At 43.2% G+C, this 24,238-nt stretch overlaps 1 protein-coding gene across 1 annotated transcript in view; it reads left to right on the plus strand.

Moving 5' to 3' along the window:
• The first annotated feature begins 938 nt into the window (after positions 1–938).
• Positions 939–24,238, plus strand: part of KDM5B (lysine demethylase 5B) — a 93,967-nt gene continuing 70,667 nt past the window's right edge. The window contains exons 1-2 of the mRNA XM_089653633.1: positions 939–1,254; positions 17,475–17,552. Coding sequence (XP_089509759.1) covers positions 1,120–1,254; positions 17,475–17,552 — 213 coding nt within the window. The 5' untranslated portion in view covers positions 939–1,119. The remainder of the gene's footprint in view (positions 1,255–17,474; positions 17,553–24,238) is intronic.

Raw genomic sequence — 24,238 nt, forward strand, 5'->3', positions numbered from 1 at the left:
AATAGAGGGAATGGTGATCCATCATTGGTGTCAGTTCGTGGAACAGTACCCCAAGGGCCAAATAAAGGCAAGCAAAGAGCCACAGTTTGGAGACCACTGATTTATGGTAACTACAGCAAAAGGGGACTCCATCACTAATATCCAAGACATCTGAGGAGTAGCTATGGAGAACATCTGCCCCTCTCATGTCACATTAGCGATCGATACAATCCACTATCACATAATAGAAGGAGGACCCTCCTGCCTTCATCTGACACGCCTGCTCCCCTCCGTCTTTACTCCGGGGTCACGTGACTGGGTTCCACGCTTATTGTAGACAATGAACTCCCAGATACAGCCAGTACTACACGCCCCTCTTCTCCCCTGACGTCACCTCCCCCCTCCGCCAATCCAGGGACAGAATGAGGCTCTTTAAAAAAAGAGGTGCCGGCGATGGTGTGGCAGTCAGCTGTATACAAATCCTTCCGCCCATGTAAACATAAGGAGTGGATCCCACCGTTGGAAGCCAGTTGGTCTAGGTGGGACGGGATCTGTCAGTGGGGAAGGGCTGGGCCAATCGCTGCTCGGAGGATGGAGTTTCCTCTATGGCGAAATCGGCTAGTTAATGATTACTTAGAAACCAAATAAAAAATTAAAAATAAAAAAACTCTGGCTTCTGTACACATAGAGGTATTAATATATCACTCACTACATTGTGATCGCACATGGCACAAGTCTACCATTCATAAAACTTCAGTCCATCATGGGACGATGGCAAGCAGAGGAAAAAAATTAGGTCACGGCGACAGCTTGCCCCTATGGCAGCGGATGTGTCTATCCCAGGCAGGTCATGTGTTCTCCTATTATTGTGTGCCCTCCGATCCCTGATACAGCCCCCCTCCCCGGGGTGGTTGACGTGCTCTGAGCACACACTGGGACTACTTGTTCTCAGCCACCCCTACTCGGCGGAGGGACACCTCTGCCAGCACTGTGCGTGTGCGGCCTCGCTCGTTCTCTGTCGGTTGGATTGTGTCGCTCCGCCTCCCTGCCTGGCAGCTCACCCGGTGTGTAGAGCCGGTTCGGTGAGACTTGAACGGCCCTCCCTCGCCTCGGTTCCCGGTTGGTTCGGCCGCCGGCGACATGGAGTTTGTCCCCCCACCGGAGTGTCCGGTGTTCGAGCCCAGCCGTGAGGAATTCTCCGACCCGTTCGCCTTTATTAGCAAGATTCGACCCATAGCGGAGCGCACCGGGATCTGCAAAGTGCGACCGCCGCCGGTGAGTATGAGGACAGAGGGGGAGGGGAGCCGAGCCGCGTGTGCGCGCGTGCCGGGGGTAGGCAGGACCCCCATGTTCCGATGAATGGGGGGGATCAGGTGCCCACTGGGGGTGCGCGGTCGGGGGGTGGGGGCGGATGTTGTGGGAAGGAAGGTATGGGGGGGCTTGTGTTAGCTTTAGACGGTCTATCTCCGTGTGTGTTTGGGGGAGGTCTCAGCCAGGTGACATTTTTGGGGTGCCCCCCCTCCAGTCCCAGGATGATCGGCTGACTCTCAGCATGGCGGAGGCTGCACCTCCCGGAAGTTTCCCTATATATTGTCATCCGATCTCTTTATATCTAGGCGATCGCCTGTCACAGTGGTCTCGGGGGGGGGGGGGGTTGGCAGGAGCCCAGGGGGGGCCTCCAGAAAGTCTTCAATATGGCGGCCGAGCCCCCAATCCTTTGTGTGTGCAGAGAAGGGGGCACAGCACATCATAACATGACACCATGGCCCCACGCCGCACAATCACGACCTGTGGACACAACAAAGACACAGCCAAGTCTGCCAGTGCTCCATGGATTGGTGGCAGGGAGGGTGGATGGGGCCAGAGTTGGTGGTGCTGGAATCATGGTGGCAGTGACACAATGCAGCACTGGATGGAGCTGCCTACAACTCCCCCCCCCCCCCCAATCCTCATCACATGTACACAGATACATGGCCCTGTGAGTGGCATTGGAACCCAAACTTTACATCCAGTAGTGATTGAACATGGATGGGGCAGGGGAAGAGAAAGGAGGCCATTACTCCATAGCAGATAATAGGGATCTGTGCTTGAGAGCTGGAGCCTATTATCCAGCTACTGACATCTTGGGCTGTCATCTACAGATCTGTTCCACACTACAACCACTTTTATAGTTATCATGAAAACAATCCTAAGAAGAAATGCCTAAATCTATGTGTCTGTACTCCCAGTCCAGCAGTGTCAATACATTTTCATATTGAGTGATCCAAAGCCTATTAAATATTCCAAAGTATTGGCAGTGTCTGTACATGGAGGTGACATATCTCTTTTTAGCATTTCCTTTTAGCTTTCTCTACATTATTTTTCTGTTTCACCAAGTGTAATGTTCCACTTCTCTTAAAAACAATAAATTGGAAACTTTTCCTCCTTTTTATGGATCAAGGATGACTTTGTCCTTTTTTCTCCCCCTTTCATTTGCCGAGCTCATTATCCAAGCACAGACCAAAATCACACCCGGGTCAGCCATCTTTAAAACTCCTGCAAGCCTAGTAATCGGCTTGTGTCCTTTTATCTGTCAAGTGAATGTCATATTACAGGCTGCTTTTGATTTGTGGCTGCCATGATTATTTTGCTTTTTTTTTTTTTCTTTTCTTTTTATGTTTACAGCTGACTTTCAAGTTGAAACTTAAGTTTGTCTTTCACAAACTATTTCAAATATAAACAGATGGCAGTTGTAGATGCATAACAGACTTTATTTTGGTTCAGAATGTTGTGGGTTTTTTTTTTGTAGTTAAAAAAAAAAAAAACAAACTCTGTGTTTTTGTTTAATTTTTTTAGTGTTGTGTATACACAAGTTGTATGCTTCTCTTTTGTTCCCAAGTGCATTAGGATTTCCCACAGGGTTCCATTTAATGCAGTGTACGTTCTAAGTTAATGATCAAAATAATAGAGAAGGGGTGGGGGGGAGGGGAAAGGGACTATTGTGCAGTTGAGTATTTTTATGGTTGACTTTTGTGTGTGTGAGGGGTTGAAATGCCTCCTCAGCATTGGATTAGAGCTGCTCCATATTGTTATTGTAGCCAGCTTGGTTTGTTAGTTTCCTTAACCTTGCCCTTTTTTTTTTTGGTCAGTGGTATGGGGGTGGTGGTGGCCCCAGCATGTCACATCCCAGTTTGTATGACAGAATAGATGATCATTTCTAGCACATCCAGGTTTCCCATCTGTGAATCTCCTCCATCTTTCTCATTTAATACCGTCCACCATTTTACACACTGTCACATATACACATGCTGAGAGCAGCCAATATGGCTACTTCACCTATCAATAAAAGTTGCATGCTTTTGGAATGACAGTAGTTATCTTACATGTGACATCAGGGTGATTTTTACTTTGGTTGTATACTGTGCCTTAATTATGACCCCATTTAGTTGTCTGTGTCCCACATTGTGGTTTCTTTAAAAAGTCATGCTGCTTTAGGTTTCTAATTGGGTGAGCTGGGAATGAGATTTTGTATTCTTAATAGGGCAATGGAGAATCTAATCACAAAATAGATATTAATAATGGGTATAGCTTTATTTAAGATGGTTTCCATTATTACCAGCTCAAGGGTCATTGTGCTTTAAAATTCTGAAACCTCTGAGGTCTGTTGTGAGTCTTGTTTGCATTTTTTATTGCCTGCCCTGTTGGAGAGCAATGTATTTGTTAATACAGCATTCATATGTAGAAGGTTATTCAAAAATGCCTTCTCTGATAAAACGTTAAGTGAGCATATACTCAAATTACCCCTCCCCCTCTCCTTCCCGTCATTGCGACTGTCCCAATACCCTGCAATAACTGAAAAAAAAAAAAGTCCTGCTGAGAATGACAGATGTCTCCAAAGGGCAGAATGATGGTGGTGGTGACCAATTACTGGCTCCCATTGAACTACAGTTTTCCCCTCTTAGATGAGATCACATGATTAATGTCTCAGCATTTAGAGGCCCAACTAAGTGATGTGGTAGCCAAAATCAGAATTTTTCTGTGCGACAAGGTTAGAGGGTATTTTTGTTTACTGTTTAATATTATAAAGTAATTCAGTCCCTTAAAGTATATGCAAACCCTCACCTTGTAAAACAACCCATTCCATTTAAAATAGAAATGAAAGGCAAAACGTGTGTGTGTGTGTGTGTGTAACATTTTTTTTTTGTTCATAAGTGATCACATTCCCTCTGTTCTCCGCTGCATAAAACTAGGGAAGGAGAAACAGCAGTACACTGAACTTCCCAGTGAGGAGGTTGAGCACAGCAAGAGAAATGATCTCAGTATGTTCCAGCTGAAAAAATAGTCAGCAGCTACAAAAACTGTAGATGCTGACTTTTAAAATACAGACACTTACCTGTCCCTCGGTCCAGCGGTGGCCTCACCACCACTGGTTTTACCGGCCGTCTTCTGTCCCTGGCGCCAACATCTTTAGTGTGCAGGCACATATCAGGAATACAAAATGTTGGGTTTACTCTTTAAAGAAATCCCTGCAAAGGAAGTGCATTAATTCATATCTGTCCCATCACAAGTGCAGATCTTTACTGTCTTGGAGACCTATGGCCTCTGTCAGAATGATCACATTTGACAAAATTCTAGGTATGTGGGATGCCTGGTTTCCCATTGTGTGATTACATTTTCCCCACGAACCCTATGTCATTATCATTATCTCACTGTTGCACGCCAAAATTTTCCCCCATGTTATCAGAGAGTGAAGATTCAAGGAACATTTTTAAACCAGCTTACTGGGTCTCTTTCGAGGGGTCAGGGTGGGGAGAATTGTTAATTTGTGTGTAGGTCCACTTTTAAAGGGATATTTTCAGTGGTTTTTGTGAAAAATGGCAAAGGAAAGTGTTGCTTTTAAGTCATTCTCATGATTGTGAATTTTGACTAGGGTCTCCTACTTTATTGTTGGGATTCCCAAAATCGTTCTTGTGGTCCGTGTGTAAAATGCATGTAAATATAACAGTATACACACAAAAATCCCACTACAAAATAGGGAAACTGCACCCACTCAAATTAACACTCAGGCTAGGCTCACGCTATTGCAGCTTTGTGGGCTGCATTTGCGTGGGCACTGCAGCCCATTCCTTTGAAAAAGGAAAAAGGTTCCTACAGTATTTTGAAATCGCTTGGTGCTTTTGGTAGCCCCGCCCCCTACACCGTGTTTTTTTTTTTTTTTTTTTTTTTAAAGAGCAGCACATTTTGGCTGCAATACCCGCAACAGCGTGTAACTGTAAATAGGACAAAACATAAACTTATTGAGGCAAATATTTGGAAAAATTTATATAGGACAATACACACATTCACTATACAAGTAAAAAAAAATGCCCATAAAAATGTCCTGCCTGGGAGACCTGAAATGAAAATAAGTCTCAGGTTCTCCCTTATCTTTATAGATGCTCAGTATCCTAGATCGGTAGCTGTTGCTATGGGTAACAAAAAATTGTGCGGCATATAATAGAAGGGCATATGTAGTGCTCTTAGTATTGGCTGCTTTTGAACACCAAAACAGGTGACCAAATCTATTAGATTAGCCTTCAGCACACTGAAAAAAATCACGGACAGTTTAGAAGTATTAAAGTATCAGTCTCCTGTGTTTTAGTATACATGTAGCAATTAGTGCATGGAGAAGTCTTTGCTTTGTAATAGCTAAAATGTATTCTGTAATACATAGTGGTAACTAAGTTGCTGTGCAGTCCACAAGTACAAACTGTTTAAATTGAGACTCTTGGTTCATATGTTTAAGGCCAGGTTCGCAGTTTGCATCTATTTCATGCACTTTTCTGGCTTTTTAAAAATTTTCAACTTGCATATTTAATGTATAGATGCGATCGGGCCTCATAGGCAATAATGGCATTTCTCTTGATGTAAGGTGCTGGATGTGTGACAGTTTGCATAAATGAGAACAGGGGCTTGGGCTGGTCATGCAGAAAGCAAATTTTGTTTGGTTCTTGATGAACTGTCCAAAATTTGCTTTGTGGGCAGCCCTGTCCGACTGCCTTCTGTCCAACACCCCTGAATTGAACAGTTGAGAGAGCCAGGTGGACAATTGTTGGCTGAACAGCACCTGCATAAGGGCCCATTCACACTAGAGGACGTGGAGTGGTAAAAGCCTGTGGTTGAGCTGCGTTTTTACTCCCCTCCCAACCACTCCTCTAGCGGCAGTCGTGGTCATGATGCTTTTGGACTGCGGCAGGAATTATACCCAGTCTCTTTCATTGGGTATAGCATCTATCAAATTCTGCCCATTCACATGAATTAATGCAGTGCACATGACTGCAGCGCACTAGTGTGAGGTGCAAGAGGTTAACCTCCTTAGCGGTTTTCCCGAGTGTAGCTTGGGGTAAAATTTCAATACCAAGAGCGGTAACCCCGAGCTACACTCGGGCTTACCATGCGGCGTTGCTCAGGGGGTCCCTGCAGCACTTAGCTTGTCCTTTGCTCCCGCGATGTGTCCCCTACAGCGTCCCCGGCCATCTCCTCCGGCCGATGCCGGCATCCGGCTTCCGTGTTCCGGTCCCTGTGACGTCGGGACGTACGGGAGCCGGAACCGACGGGAAATTTTAAATTTTTAAAAAATGTCATTTTTGCTGTCATTGCTGTTTCAATGCATTTCAAATACATTTTGTCCCTACTGCTTTGTCCTGTGCCCTGCCTGCATTTTGAATGTTCTTTCTGCCTTGAAACTTAGAAAAGTCCATGGCGTCCAAAAAGCGTCCCTTTACGTCAAAAGCGGTTTAAGAACAGCAATAGTAAATCAGAACCACTTGCAGAATTGAGTGATGATTCGTGGGGAAATTCGTCATCAGACACTGAAAACGATTTTGCGACTTTGCTCAGCGATGTGCGAATTTGCCTCTGTATTTCAAATTTCAGCATTTTCGTTTTGATTATATTATTAAATTAAATTTATTATTATATTATTATTTTTTAGATTATTTATTAAATTATAATTTATGATTTCGTGTTTCAAGTTTTATCATATTCGGAATGTTTACTAGACTTGTTCGGACAGATTTCAGTGAGTTATTCCTAAAAATTACAGCCTACAATAAAAAACTACATATTTTCATGCAAAAAAATTTACCACTTTCAGCACAAAAAATGGGAAAGAATCATACCGCCGAGGAGGTTAAAGCAGGCAGTGAGGAGGAAATACAGCGCCTCCTCACTGCCTGTGAAATGCTCTCTGAAAAGTGATCTGAACACTGGTTGCTCCTCAGGGACCAAAGCAAGTATGAACAAAAGCCCCAAGACTCAGGCAATGATCAAGTATATTGACAGCTGACTGGGTCAGCTGTCAAAATACAATAGCCGCAGCGAGAGATTCATTCATCAGCGCTGTTTAGTGTGGGTGGAGGAATCTGTTAAAAATCTATATGTGCATGGGCAGCTTTTCTCTGTTCAGAATTACACATTGGTCACTATTGCTGTGAATAACCTGGAACAATGCAGTTTTGTTGAAAATGTCTATGCAGAACTTCTGGTGTTGTCTACACTTAAATCACAAAACGGTTATATAGTCAAGGCAAATGCATGTTGTTGAAATAAAGGGTGAATCTCCGTCAGGAAAAGATATGGTAATGCATGTATCCTACCATTCATAAGCAGTACCTGAACCAGGCACTCTCCAGGGCTGAGAGTGTGGGCAGATGGGCTGAGCCCATCACTTGGATGCACCAAACCCTGACATGTTTCATCTCATGGCTTCCTGACAGGGTGTGGTCCCTTTCTTTTCTTTTTTCTCTATACCCTTAGACTGTTTTCAAATGCACTCCTACTTTCCCAAAAACATGCAGAATAAATTCTGCTGTTATTGATCTGAAAATTCAGCGTATCCTTCGCTTTCCCACTGTACCTGATGTTATATAGAGAACAGTGATGTGATTGTTACAGTAAAGGCAAAGATATTGATATGAGGTTCCTGACAATCTGGCTTCCTTTCCTCCAGTGTGTGACAGATAAGATGGCTGTGCCCATTTAGGATGTACCTGGGTCTCTGGGGGACAGACGAGAACAGTGTTTGTTCACAAGTGAGTTGGTTATAAACTGAAAAGTTGGCGGTGGTTTCTGTGAACCACGGCAAAGGAAAGAGTTGCTTTAAGAAATTCTATCTATGGTCCCCTAATTTTATTGTTGGGTTTCCCAAAATAGTTTTTGCGGTCTGTGTATAATATGCAGCAATCATCTCTGATATCCAAAACCGAGTTTCTTGTCTTCCCCCCAGCCCAGACACCACCCCCCATTGACTTCTCTATCACATCCAACAACGCCACCATCAAACCCGCCCTGCAGGCCAGAGTACTTGGTGTAATTCTGGACTCCAGCCTATCCTTCCAGCCCCAAGTCCAATCTTTAACAAACTTGTGCAGACTCCACCTCCACAACATCGCCAAAATACGCACGTTCCTAACCCCAGAAACCACTAAACAGCTCATCCACTCCCTCATCATATCACGACTCGACTACTGCAACTCCCTCCTCACTGGCCTGCCTCGCCGCTCTCTATCCCCGCTTCAGTCGATCCTGAATACGGCTGCCAGACTCATTCACCTTTCCAACCGCTCCATCTCCGCCACCCCCCTCTGCCAATCCCTCCACTGGCTTCCGATTGCACAACGGATCAAATTCAAAATCCTAACACTGACGTACAAAGCTGTCCACCATACTGCCCCGTACTACATCACTGACCTAATATCCAAGTACCGCCCAGCACGCACACTCCGCTCCTCACAAGACTTCCTTCTCTCTAGTTCCCTGGTCTCCTCCTCCCATGCCCGCCTCCAGGACTTCTCCAGGGTGTCACCCATCCTCTGGAACTCCCTGCCCCAACCCATCAGATTATCACCTACTCTCCTCTCCTTTAGGCGCACCCTGAAAACCCATCTCTTCAGGGAAACCTACCCCACCCCCTGCTAACTTGCCGACCTCCTCCACTCTTCCTACCACTCCATCCCCCACAGCTATCTCCTCCTGTGCCACCATCCCCTCCCTCCTAGATTGTAAGCTCGAAAGAGCAGGGCCCTCAATCCCCTCATGTTTTGCATTGTATTGGTATTGTTCTGTCACATGTTCTGTCCCCCTTTGTAATGTACAGCGCTGAGTGAACTATTGGTGCTTTATAAATACTGTATAATAATATGAGACAGACTGCTAATATTTTGTTGCCAACAGGATGTTAAATTGCTAAAGAAGACATCCCATTTATCTGTGAGAAACCTCAGATGAATGCTGCCGCGTTTGGATGCTTGGGCCATATACTAGTTCCAGGGAGTTGCCTTCACTTATTGCTGTGCAGAACTTGTTTGCAGCTGGCAGTCAGAAAATTGATTTTCATCAGAGACATTGCACACTATTCTCACCATTTATCATGGGTGCGCTTTTACTGTGGTCCTTAGGAATTGTTACTATTACAGACTTTTGCTACGTTCTATAGTATTGTGGCTTGTTACCTCAGATAGAATGATGCTTTATGACAGACTTGGCCTGCAGAAGCAATGCAAAGAATAGAATGTGTGGTGGGTGGGTGGGTGAGGGGGTGTTCTGTTTCTGTTTGAGTGCTAACAGAGAAAAAAGTGTTCTGTTTTTGGCAACCTGTCCAGAGAAAAGCTGATCGCTTGTCCTGGCCATACACTAGACCGTTTATGGCTCTTTCATACAATTTCCTTTAAATATCAAAGGAACCTGCCACTAGCAAATGTCATCATAGCCATACTGATAAAACCTGTTAGCAGTCACCTGCGCATTCATTTTTTCAATTGAAAGTAGGTTGAAAATGTTTGTTGAGTGTATAGCGAGCATTATACCAAAATGGCAGGGTGAATTCTGAAATGCTGTTCTAAGCTGTCAGTGTGACAGCTGCCAGTTCTTATAAAATGAGAATTACAGGTAGTACTTCATGAACCCTTTCTGTTAATGTCTCTGGAAGTGTATATCTTTGTCCTTGTCTTTCAGATTGCCTTTTAGCATGTTGACTGATCTGCCTAGCTGGGTCATTTTTCATCCTTTTGATAATTCACCCAAGGTCTGGTAGATTGTATCCACTCCGCTTTTTCATATGTTATACAGGGGTTAACCTAAAGCGCCACATGCATATACCTACGCCATTGAGCAGACACTGTATATCGCAATGTTGAATATACATCTAAAATGTGTGTATTAGACCAAGTAAAGGGTACTGGTTCTATCTCAATAATTGACTTCCAGGGCTTCTGAGGGCAAGATATTTCCCTTTTTTTTTTTTTTTGTTAATACACCTATGGGCTCCCTTGAGTTCTTTTTTTTTTTTCCAGCAGAACAATGAGAAATTTTATGTGCATAGTATGTGGCCCACAACTTCAGATATAGTGTTTGCATCACTGTTGTAAAATGCTTGTTCTGATTCTATTCTGTTATATTAATACTTGGCCTGCTTTCACCCCCCCCGTTTGCTTTGCCTAATGGGAGGAGGCAGGGATGTCCACTCACCAATTTATATTCATTATCTTGCTTGAAACATTTTTGATTTCGGTAAGAATAAATTCTGATATACATGATATTAGCCATCAGGAACATAAGCTGGCTGCCGGCTTATGCTGATGATATCTTTTTTTTTTTTTCTTTCATTTTTATTCAGCAGACATCCATATCTCCTCCCTAACCTTCTAAAAGAGCTAGAATACTGTTGTGAACTTTGAAATTTTAGGATTAATCTTATCTAAATATGAAATTATGAATATTAATCTCTCCACCTCTGAGGCCTCCATGTTAAGTTCATGCCTACCTTTTCAGTGACCGCAAGATAAATTAAAATCTTTGGGAGTATAATTTCTCACGTTGCTAGTGTTAAAGCCTAAGTGCAATCAAAATGAAAAACACAAAAATTAGCACAAGGGACATAACTTGCAGTCAGTATCCCTTGTATTGATGCCTCTTCTGCTAGGGGTGTCAAACTGACAGCCCCCAGCTGTTGTAGAACTACAAGTCCCATCATGCCTCTGCCTGTGGGTGTCATGTTTGTGACTGTCAGCCTCGCAAAGCCTCATGGGACTTGTAGTTCCGCAACAGTTGGGGGACCGCCAGTTTGACACCTGTGTGCTAGGTGAAATCCTCCTCCATTGATAATCCCCCCCCCACATTTCCCACCCCCATAATGTTCTGGTGTGGCAGGGGTTACTAGAACTGTGGGAGTTGTGGCAGGCTCTCATCAAAAGTGCTTACTGTGCCCTGACCTTTCAATCATCCTCCTGTCCTCCATTCATAGAAGTTGTAGTACTAGCTTCTATGAAAAGACCAGCTGTGTGGAAAGAGTAAGTATAGGCACTTTTAATGAGAGCCAGTGACAATGCCCAAAGTTCTAGAAAGATGGATTCTGACTGATTACTATAGTTACTTTGTTAAAGAATTAAAGGTAAGCCATCATGAGATAAATGCTATTCTGCTATTTCCGACCTCTGCCAAAAAAAGGAAAGAAAAGTTGCAGCCATTCTTGAAAAAGGGCATTTGAAGATAGTATCTGAAAGTGTCATTAAGAAATAAAATTTAACAGTGTTCTTATGTTTTCAATGACTGAAGGCTGATGTAATTTTGCGCATGTGCCACCACAGCTGCCTTGATATGACTCATTTAGGGCCTGAGAGAAGATTGTCAACATTAACAATGTGTAGGTGGTGGTGGCACAGACACTCTGTTTTTAGAAGACTGGTAGGCTGCCAACTCATTGCCAGCAGAGAGCAGCTGATCATACTGCACACATTTTTCTTTTTTTTTTTTTAATTTGCTTGCTGAAAAACTTTTGGTGATTGACAGACCCCTTCAAACAGATAAGTATTTCAGAATGATTGTATTATGTGACTTTAATGTATTTAATCGCATAATGTTTCTGACACGCTGCATGAGTTTAACTGCTCCAAAAGTGTTTTGTTGCTGATTTTAGTTTGTACGCTGCGTCTGGTGCATCTTGCTGCAGTCTCTATAAGTCAGGGGCCTTCATGGATTTCAGTTGCCCTGATACCATTTTTCCATTGTGACAATGTCCTGTTGAAACCCTTCACCATGTTCATCACTAAACACACATATATTGTCAGGAAAGAAGTCCAAGTGTGAATGCAGAAAATAATTTTTAATGACATGTTGCATTTTAATAGTTTTGTTATGCTGAATAAAGTTTGTGAACCAGCTGAATGCCCTGCAGCTGCCAAGAAAATTCTCAGCGACGTCCTTGAATGTTTTCCAGGCAATTTTTCTCTGGCCCTACTAACAGATCTTCAAACCACTTGTTACTGATGACGAATCTGTTCTGTGGACCAAAAAAATACCCTTTGTTAATCTTTTTTTATCAGTTATTCTAGACACATCTGTGCCAAATAATGAATTTTTTCACCATCCTTGTTCATATCTTTCACACAATTTTTCATCAGTCTGAGTTTTTTGTGAAGCGGGAGCAAAAATATTTGATGGGTAAACAAGTGGTTCATGTGCCACATTTTTCTGTCCTGGATCCAAATCTTTTGGGGTGCCTGTTTAGGAATGCAATGTGACGTGCACTGCACGGCTGTCCCATTTTACATATGCAACAACAGTTATCCACAGATATCCGTTATAGCTGGTGTACTGGATGTGCTCCAACAATAGTTACATGTTTTCTATCCATAGGATAGACTAATAAGTGTTCAGGAAGGAAATTCTTTGTTGTCCATTGTTCTGAGAGAAGGTAAAATTGAGACGCTTCTGCTGTAAATTTTGGTAAATTATTCCACAGTGGCTACAGCTACAGAGGTTAGTGAGGGCTTGTTTTTCAAGTATTTTTACTGCTTGTTAAAGCGGTAGTAAACCGCAAAAAGAAAAAAAAAAGTACCCTGCAAGGTAATGTCATAGTGTGCTAGTATGCATTGCATACTAGCACATTATGTAAAACTTACCTTAAAACAAAGCCCTCCAGCAACATGCTGTCACCGCTGTAGAATCTTTCATCTTCACCCGTCTTCCTTCAGGGTTCACGAGCTCTGGCCTTCTGACAGGTCAAGCCGCGATGATGTCACTGCGCAGGAGTCCCGGCCAGGGCACACAGCTCTAAAGGAACGGCACGGGTATGCCATTCCTTCAGAGCACATGCCCGGATTATTGAAGAGAGAGTATCTCTTAAACGGTTCACTTTTAGGAGATATTCATTTTACCTACAGGTAAGCTTTATTATAGGCTAACCTGTAGGTAAAATTAAAAAACGAGTTTAAAACCACTTTAAGCCTAGACCCAGTTGTATTTGAATTGTCTTTTCTGTTCCGATTCTAATGATAGCAGGGGCAGATACAGCAGCATGACAGGGATTTTAATGATTTCCCAATCTCTCCTAAATAGGAAAAAAAGTTTTGACTGCCTACACTTCAATAATTTTATTGTAAAGATTCTAAAGCTTTGAAGTGAGAAAAAAAAATATACAAAGGTTTAATTTGGCCTAATCACACTTCTGAGGACACTTCCAGTTGCGTGAGGACATCACCGTAGGTAGCTCTACGCTATCTGTTTCCTCAGAGTTGACCTCTTCCTAGGCACGGATTAATTTTTTATGTCTAAAAATATTTTGCTTTAATCAATTTATCGTATTTTATACTATGTGGAGTGAATGATCTCCTTTCTGCTATTAACATGGTACTTGTGGGATGCCAAACTGAGAAATAAGTGATATAAGGTGTTTCTGTTGGTGGTTCATCTATGGAAGCTTTAGCCCTGCCTATGATGTTACATCATGCAATATATGACTTCTCTATAATTTAAGAGTCATACACAGCTGGTAAGCCTTTTGATGTGTTCTCTAGGTGGTGGAGACTCACTTGGATTGGGCAATACGGTGTTTGAATCCAGGATATTTATGTGCAAAATTTGGTCTTTTTGGGAAAATTTGCAAATGTGGACTATTTTTTACTTCTAATTTGCTTTATTGTGCAATATGCATGTATGTATGTGTGTGTGTGTATATGTGTGTGTGTGTGTGTGTGTGTGTGTGTGTATATATATATATATATATATATGTATATATATATATACAGTCATGGCCGAAATTGTTGGCACCCTTGATATTTCTCCAGGAAATCATGTATTTCTCACGAAACGTATTGCATTAACACATGTTTTGCTATACACATGTTTATTCCCTTTGTGTGTATTGGGACAAAACAAAAAAAGGGAGGAAAGAAAGCAAATTCGACATAATGTCACACAAACCTCCAAAAATGGGCTGGACAAAAGTATTGGCACCCTTTCACAACTGCGGATAAATAAGAATGTTACAAGCATGTGATGCTCCTGTAAACTCACCTGGGGCAAGTAACAGGTGTGGGCAATATAGAAATCACACCTGAAAGCAGATAAAAAGGAGAGACGTTCACTTAACCTTTGCATTGTGTGTCTGTCTGTGCCACACTAAGCATGGACAACAGAAAGAGGAGACGAGAACTGTCTGAGGACCTGAGAACCAAAATTGTGGCAAAATATCAACAATCTCAAGGTTACAAGTCCATCTCCAGAGAACTAGATTTGCCTTTGTCCACAGTGCGCAACATTATCAAGAAGTTTGCAACCCATGGCACTGTAGCTAATCTCCCTGGTCGTGGACGGATGAGGAAAATTGATGAAAGATTGCAACGCAGAATAGTCCGGATGGTGGATAAGCAGCCCCAAACATGTTCCAAAGACATTCAAGCTGTCCTGCAGGCTCAGGGAGCATCAGTGTCAGCGCGAACTATCCGTCGACATTTAAATGAAATGAAACGCTATGGCAGGAGACCCAGGAGGACCCCACTGCTGACACAGAGACATAAAAAAGCAAGACTACAGTTTGCCAAAATGTACTTGAGTAAGCCAAAAGCCTTCTGGGAAAACGTCTTGTGGACAGATGAGACCAAGATAGAGCTTTTCGGTAAAGCACATCATTCTACTGTTTACCGAAAACGGAATGAGGCCTACAAAGAACAAAACACAGTACCTACGGTAAAATATGGTGGAGGTTCAATGATGTTTTGGGGTTGTTTTGCTGCCTCTGGCACTGGGTGCCTTGACTGTGTGCAAGGCATCATGAAATCTGAGGATTACCAAAGGATTTTGGGTCGCACTGTAGGGCCCAGTGTCAGAAAGCTGGGTTTGCGTCCAAGATCCTGGGTCTTCCAGCAGGACAATGACCCCAAACATACGTCAAAAAGCACTCAGAAATGGATGGCAAAGAAGCGCTGGAGAGTTCTGAAGTGGCCAGCAATGAGCCCAGATCTAAATCCCATTGAACACCTGTGGAGAGATCTTAAAATTGCTGTTGGGAAAAGGTGTCCTTCCAATAAGAGAGACCTGGAGCTGTTTGCAAAGGAAGAGTGGTCCAAAATTCCGGGTGAGAGGTGTCAGAAGCTTATTGATGGTTATAGGAAGCGACTGATTTCAGTTATGTTTTCCAAAGGGTGTGCAACCAAATATTAAGTTAAGGGTGCCAATACTTTTGTCCAGCCCATTTTTGGGGTTTTGTGTGACATTATGTCATATTTGCTTTTCTGCCTCTGTTTTATATTTGTTCCAATACATACAAAGGGAATAAACATGTGTATAGCAAAACATGTGTTAATGCAATACCTTTTTTGTGTGAAATACTTGATTTTCAGGAAAAATATCAAGGGTGCCAACAATTTCGGCCATGACTGTATATTTAGCATGGCACAGTATTTTCTACAAATAAGGTTTACAGCCTTTCAACTTTTCTTTTTGTTTTGTTTCTTCTTTAACCCTTTTGTAAGGGTCTTTCCTGAAACATACGTTGACCAATAGACATACCAATAATTTCATAATCATGTCAGTTTTAGAAGGATCACTTGTATACTAAGGGGAAGATGACAGGCTGTTTAGAGTCCATTATAGAAAATGACTAATAAGAATTCAGCTGCAGATTGCAACTTAAAGGATACGTTCACCTTTTGGAGCATGTTACATATTCCACCCGTTTTTAGGTTGGAACATGTAACATGTTCCCGATCCTGCAGCCGCCACCCACTTTCTCCCCCCCCCTTCCTTGACAGGAGTACGGGGAGAAGTTCCCTGTACTATCTGTCAGTTTTCAAAAGCAGCGAATGCACAGACTACAAGTCCCGACATCCTTAGTGGCTGTTAGCTTGTAGTCCACAATGAACTACCATGGCGCTGTGGTAGTTCATTGAGTCTTCCTGTCAGGAGTTATTGATACACTGACATTGTGCAGGAGACCTGCATGGCGCCAGCAATCTGCTGATTGCTGGTGCAATGCTTTACAGGCTTTTAACACAACAAATAATAAATGCACATTTTTTTTAACTGCAAAATAATGTGGATTTATTATTTTTTTGTGGAAAGGTGATCCTTTAATTTGTGCCAGCTTTTGCCATCCTATACTGCACCCTTCTTAATGTTCTTGCTGACTTACAACCTTTTTGAGCATTTTATGATATTTAAAGCACACCTATTAGAAGAGAAGTATGTGGTCTGCTTTTTCTTGGCTTATTCTGAACATGCTTGTTGTCTGTAGCTTTTATATTTCTGAATCACCCAGAACAAGCATGGTCAGCAATTGGATGAAGTTGGAATTTCTTATCACTACCTTTGTTCCTGGGCTAAGTCTCAGAAAGCATTAAAGCCAGAGCAATCACCATAACAAGCAAGCAATAAGCATTTTCAGGAGGAGAAAATTACCTTTTATTTTATTCTCACAGGTGTATACCTCTATACTTCTGACATCTGTCAATGAGACACCACTTCTTTCAAAGGAAGGGGCGTCAAAAGCTAGTAGCAGGGAGGGACATTGTGCTATTAGGAAGGTCATTGCTGAGAGTACAGGAAAAACAAAAGCGCACACACAATTGATCACCAGGCTGTGGTGTCTTTTGATTATGCATTGGGAATATCTGACTGGGTTCAAAATTTGGATTAAACATATATTCTGGTTTAAAGTGTATCTAAACCCAAAACCAAAATGTAATAAATTTCAGTATACCAATCCTTAGATATGGCAGCTGCATTTTATTTTCACTTTTTAATTCTGCCACTGACATACTTCCTGTCCTAGTGTGACAACACTCACTGTATTGTATCAGTAATGGAGCAGCATTGTCACCCTATTGGTTCTCCTGGTTAGAACTACAGAACACTTTCCCTTTCCTCTTCGATGAGATAGAGGAGGTGTTCTGTTTGCAGAAAAGAATTGGAAAGGCTGATACATTGTTTGAGATTTCAGTTCAGTGCACAGAACGTTCACAAGCTCACTGTATTTCTGGTAATGTGGACAGACATTTCACTGTACTTGCAGAAATATACCTGGTCTGAAAAAAAAAGTAATGCAGCCACCACATCTGAGGGACTGGTAAACTGAATATTTTTGTTCTTAGTTATAGGTTTAACTATTCAGTTACATAAACCAAACTGTGATTTGGTTTGGTGGCAGGTTATAAAATGCTAATTTATGATATAGTGATAATCCGCAATATTTTTTATTCTAGGACTGGCAACCTCCATTTGCTTGTGATGTGGACAAACTGCACTTCACTCCACGTATCCAAAGACTTAACGAACTTGAGGTAAATTTTGGTGTTAGTGGACTTGGTTCTTTAGTGTAACATTTTATATTTTTTTTCCTATCTCTATTTCTTTTTTCCGTCACTTCTCTACTACCTCCTTCAACTTCTTCTCCTCTTTATACCTTTTGTGCAGTACAGTTGGGCCACAAGCTCATTTTAAGGCCTAATTCTTCTTCTTACAGGTTAAGCTACAATATATATGTTTTAGATTTAGCTTGTACTTTCCATGATCTGGCACTTGTTTAACTTTTGCAATCCTATGAACATTAGGTTTGTCTGTATCATTTGTTCTGCTGTATGATCACATTCACAGTGACTTCTGTATATCTAAGGTACATGTAAGATTGTATTCTTTACTCCTTGGATGAACCTTTTTTTTTTCTCAATTCTTGAATAAAAAAATTCTTGCTAAAGGAATATTTCATGTAGAGTGCATTCGTAAAGTATACAGACCCCCTTCATTTTTTTCAATTTTTTATGTTGCAGCCTAATTCTACAGTTTTATTTTTTACTCTTATTAATCTACACTTGGTACTCCATAATGACAAAGTGAAAACAGAATTTTAGAAAGGTTTGCAAATGTATGAAAAAGGAAAATCTGAAATATCACATTGGCATAAGTATTCACACCCTTTGCAACAACACTTTAAATTTAGCTCAGGTGCCTACCATTTCTGTTGATCATTGCTGAGAAGTTTTCACACCTTGATTAGAAGTCCCATCTTTGGTGAATTTAAAATGATTGGACATGGTTTGGAAAGGCACACCCCTCTCTATAAAAGGCCTCACAGCTTGACCATGCATATTGTATCAGAGCAATGAGGCCAAAGGAACTGCCTGTAGAGCCCAGAGACAGGATTATTGCAAGGCACAGATCTGGGGAAGGCTGCAAAGAAAAAAAAATGCACCGCATTGAAGGTTCCTAAGAGCACAGTGGCCTCCATAATTCTCAAATAGAAGTAGTTTGGCGCAACCAGGACTCTTCCAAGAGCTGGTTGTCCAGCCAAACTGAGCAAACGGGACAGAGCCTTAGTAAGAGAGGTGACCTGATGGTCACTCTGAGCTCTAGTGATCCTGTGTGGACATAGGACAGAGTTCCAGAAGGACGAGAATCGCTGCACCCTCCACCAATTTGGACTTTATGGCCTCTCAGTGAAAAACACATGAAAGCCCGCTTGGAGTTTGAAAAAAAAAAAAAACACCTGAAGGACTCAATTCTAAACCTTATGTCTGGAGGAGACCAGGCACCACAATCACCTGCCCAATACCATCCCAACAGTGAAGCATGGTGGTGGCATCATCATGCTGTGGGGGTGTTTTTAAGCAGCAGGGAATGGGAGACTGGTCAGGTTTGAAGGAAAGCTGAATGGAGCAAAGTACAGATATATCCTCAGAAAGCTTTTACACAGCTCTCAGGACCTCAGACTGGGCCGTAGGTTCATCTTCCGACATGACAATGATCCTAAGTACACAGCCAAGATGACACAGGAGTGGCTTAGGGACAACTCTGTGAATGTCAGAGTAGCCCAGCCAGAGCCCTTACTTGAACCCTGTTGAACTGTTGGAGAAAACCAAAAACATATATTTTCTGAAAGCAGAGGACCCATAAAATATTGCTATAGTAGTTTTTAAAAATTCAAATTACCAAATGTTGTTGCGCTATGCCTTTTTTAAATCTAGTCTTAACCAATATATGCAATAATGCACCCTATAAATGTGTTATAGCTTGAAAACAATCCTATACAATGAGTACACCACATAAATGTGCAGTATCAAAACAATCCTACAACCAGATATGACAGTAACTCAGTGTTTGAAATCTATGCACCAAATAAATATGCTATACCTTTTAAATAAGCTGTGATAAACCACAAAATTTACAGTAATGCAATGTGTATTTATGACCACTATGCATATATGACACTACTAACAGTGCTCCACCCTTAAGGAAATAACAAAAAAGTCTGTAGTGCTTAAGTAGTATCCAGCTTCTCCCTGTGAATATCCACCTCTAACCACCTGCTAGGAACCCAAATTATAGGTGGTCTTACTAAACTTTCATCTCTCAGAATACAGTTGTCATCGGGCATAAAGAACTCACAAGACATCAAGAGGGGCAATGGAGGCAGGGCACCTTTTAAGAACCTGGGACCTCAGAAAATACCACTTAGTACACTTCGCTCAGTCCCATAATACCAATCCAGCAAAAGAAAACAAACGGCAGCCCATAGTTTAAAAGTGTATACTTTGAATAGTGTAAATCAAGTGTACATTTACTCAACATCGCTGCGTATAAGGCATAAAAAAAATTATTTCAAGCACCATCGCTGACTTGGTGGGTGTGATGACGTTTGCACAGGTTCTCCCCCGGCGTGTTTGCTCCACTACGACATTCTCAAGGGGTTGGCTGAAAAGCCATTGTATTGGTCAAACAGTGTCTTTAAATTTACTGTATATTTTCATTCTGAAATTTCATTCTAAGAAAAACAAAAAAAAAGTTGCATACAATCAAAGGATCTTGTACTTAAAGGTGACTCTAACAAGCAGATATCTAAAATTGGCTTTACAAGCTGCCCAAGAGCCCTGCAACCCAGGAAGATCTAATTTACAATTTGCACATTTTAAAGCACGTAAGGTTTTGGAGCTCTTGGGGTGCTTCAAAAGCTGTACAAAGGTTCACACAGACACCTCTTAGTTATCTGCCTTTTATTACATAACCAGTTTTGTAGCTTTACTAAAATGACCCCTCCCAGCTGAGTAACATGAACACACCTAATTTAACCGAGTAGTGCATTCCGTGTTGGGTGCTTAAGTTATCTTTTTAAATTTTTAAATGGTGATTTTATATACCTTTTTTTTAGGATAAGTAGTAATCCTGAGAAAATGCCTCCCTTGTACGAGCCTGGTGGTATGAGATTCATTTTTAACAAGGACAGGTGTCAACCATTATAATATTTATATTGTGCGAATATGCATAAAAGAAAATGACATGTAAAATGTACAGATTTCTGTAGTTCACTTGACCCAAAGCCCCAGGTGACAAGTGTCTGATGCAATTGGCCACCATGTTCTAATAATATTCTTGTCGATTGTGTACTTGTTTGCAAACTGAGTAATCCTGGCAGTGGATGCATGATCCTCAGGGGGCAAGGAGGTTAAAACCTTTGGAAAACCCATGATGATGTGATGGTATGAAAGGATCCTTTTAAAAACAAAGGGAACAAGGAGTGTAGAATAAGGGAGTTTGTTTGCTAAGTGGAGAGCAGGTACAACACAGTCAGGGGGCATAGGAGATACCGTATTTTTCGCTCCATAAGATGCACCTGACCATAAGACGCACCTAGGTTTTAGAGGTGAAAAACAAGAAAAAAAAATATTCTGAACCAATGGACTGCAGACACAGTACAGGAGATGACCAGAGACTGCGGACACAGTGCAGGGGATGACCAGGGACTGCGGACACAGTGCAGGGGATGACCAGAGACTGCGGACACAGTGCAGGGGATGACCAGAGACTGCGGACACAGTGCAGGGGATGACCAGAGACTGCGGACACAGTGCAGGGGATGACCAGAGACTGCGGACACAGTGCAGGGGATGACCAGCGACTGCGGGCACAGTGCAGGGGATGACCAGAGACTGCGGACACAGTGCAGGGGGTGATCAGAGACTGCGGACACAGTGCAGGGGGTGACCAGAGACTGCGGACACAGTGCAGGGGATGACCAGAGACTGCGGACACAGTGCAGGGGGTGACCAGAGACTGCGGACACAGTGCAGGGGATGACCAGAGACTGCGGACACAGTGCAGGGGATGACCAGAGACTGCGGACACAGTGCAGGGGATGACCAGAGACTGCGGACACAGTGCAGGGGATGACCAGAGACTTCTGACCTTTGGGGAGAGAGGGGGAGCGGGTACCTGAATTTGACAGGTACCCGCTCCCACTTCCGCGGAGTTGTCCTTCCCTCTTCTTCCCGGGCCGGCTTCTGTGACAGCCGGGTGCCCACTGCGCATGTGCGAGAAGCGCTGCGCTTTGTGAATGGCCCGGCGCCTTCTGGAACCTTTCATGTGTCCCAGAAGACACCGGATCATTCACAAAGCGCAGCACATGCGCAGTGGGCACCCGGCTGTCACAGAAGCCAGCGCGGGAAGACTGTGCAGCGCTGGAGCGAGGAACAGGTAAGGCCCTGCAGAAGACAACAGCTGAGCGGCCGGCCCGGTATTCTGACATGGTGGCCGCAAAAATACCGGACCAGCCGCTTTATATTCGCTCCATAAGACGCACTGACATTTTCCCCCCTTTTTTAAGGGGAAAAAAGTGCGTCTTATGGAGCGAAAAATACGGTACTTATGTAAAAACAGGTGAGGAAAAAGAAAAATATTAGTGTAAATCCTGACAAAACAGGGAAAAGAAGGGTTAGCACGGCAGTTCTGAATTCAGGGGGTAATTTGGGAATAAACAGCACGGACTTGTAACAGGTAGAAAAGAAAGGGAAGAAATCGGCACAAGCAGTTACTTTACAGAAGGTTCATAATACAGCATGCAAAAATGTGGAAGAGCAAAAGTAGAGGAGAACAGTGCTAATGAGGGATGCTAGAGAAGGAATGATGAAGCTCTAAAGTAAAAGGACACTTGGGAAAGCTGGAAAAGGTACAGTGAGATTGTGGGGAAATGTTGAGAAAATGCTTGCGTATGGGTGAGAAAGGGTGGTGAGACAGTGGAATGATTTAATCAGTATATGAGTGTGTGTTCTTGTGGGGTTATGGAGACAACACATTATGAACTGTTATATAGTTGTGTAAATACTAGTGGTGCATGAAATGAAAATTCTGGTGCCGAAACCGAAAATTCAAAATGCACTTGGCCAAAAACCGAAATGTGCAGTTTTAAAAATGAATATCTATTTTTTTGGAAAAAAATACACTTTGAGAGAAAAAACTATACCCCAATTTTTTTGTAAAATATGTAAGAGGATGTTACGGCGAGTAAATAGATACCCAACATGTCACGCTTTAACATTTTTTTATTTATTTAATGTTTTTTGTATTTTTTTTTTTTTTTGCAATGTCCCTTTAAAAAAATTTGTAATCACTTTTATTCTTCTCACAAGAAATGCATACATCCGTTGTGATAGAAATAATTAGTGACAGGTCCTCTTTATGGCTGGATATGGGGTCAATAAGACCCCACATCTCTCCTCTGCAATGTAAAGCATTGGATCAAAAAAAAGCATTGATCTAGTGCTTTAAAACTAAAAACAAAATGGCTGGGACCAGAAGTGACATCGCTCCGGTCTTCCAAGGGCATAGAGATGAGTGGAGGCCATTTTTCCTTCACTCTTCTCTATGCCCACCGCCGGGATCGCTCGATGGTTTCTCAGGTAAGTCTGAGAACTACCGAGCGGCGGCCAGTGGCGGCAGCAGTGACGAGGTGCTGTTTTTCATTACGGCCGAAAGAGGTGTTTTCGACCACCGAAATTTTGGTGCATCCCTAGTAAATACACTTCATTACCTATTTCTGATAGTCTGTATGCATATCCAATAATTTAATTTGGTTGTTAATAAATTGAATCAAGTGGTCTCAAAACTGCGGCCCTTTGACTGTTTTATCTGGCCCATGGGGCAATTTTTCCTCCCACTAATACAAAATGCTATTCCTCCCACTGATACCAACAATGGGGCATAATTTCTGCTACTGACATCAACAACTGGGCACTATTTCTTTCATTGACACCAATGATGTGGCACTTTTCCTCCCGCTGACACCAACGATGGGGCGCTATTCCTCCCGCTGACACCAACGATGGGGCGCTATTCCTCCCGCTGACACCAACGATGGGGCGCTATTCCTCCCGCTGACACCAACGATGGGGCGCTATTCCTCCCGCTGACACCAACGATGGGGCGCTATTCCTCCCGCTGACACCAACGATGGGGCGCTATTCCTCCCGCTGACACCAACGATGGGGCGCTATTCCTCCCGCTGACACCAACGATGGGGCGCTATTCCTCCCGCTGACACCAACGATGGGGCGCTATTCCTCCCGCTGACACCAACGATGGGGCGCTATTCCTCCCGCTGACACCAACGATGGGGCGCTATTCCTCCCGCTGACACCAACGATGGGGCGCTATTCCTCCCGCTGACACCAACGATGGGGCGCTATTCCTCCCGCTGACACCAACGATGGGGCGCTATTCCTCCCGCTGACACCAACGATGGGGCGCTATTCCTCCCGCTGACACCAACGATGGGGCGCTATTCCTCCCGCTGACACCAACGATGGGGCGCTATTCCTCCCGCTGACACCAACGATGGGGCGCTATTCCTCCCGCTGACACCAACGATGGGGCGCTATTCCTCCCGCTGACACCAACGATGGGGCGCTATTCCTCCCGCTGACACCAACGATGGGGCGCTATTCCTCCCGCTGACACCAACGATGGGGCGCTATTCCTCCCGCTGACACCAACGATGGGGCGCTATTCCTCCCGCTGACACCAACGATGGGGCGCTATTCCTCCCGCTGACACCAACGATGGGGCGCTATTCCTCCCGCTGACACCAACGATGGGGCGCTATTCCTCCCGCTGACACCAACGATGGGGCGCTATTCCTCCCGCTGACACCAACGATGGGGCGCTATTCCTCCCGCTGACACCAACGATGGGGCGCTATTCC

This window comes from Staurois parvus, unplaced genomic scaffold (assembly GCF_062004578.1).
Source record: "Staurois parvus isolate SC_StPar_1 unplaced genomic scaffold, SC_StPar_1.0 ptg000717l, whole genome shotgun sequence".
Taxonomy (NCBI): domain Eukaryota; kingdom Metazoa; phylum Chordata; class Amphibia; order Anura; family Ranidae; genus Staurois; species Staurois parvus.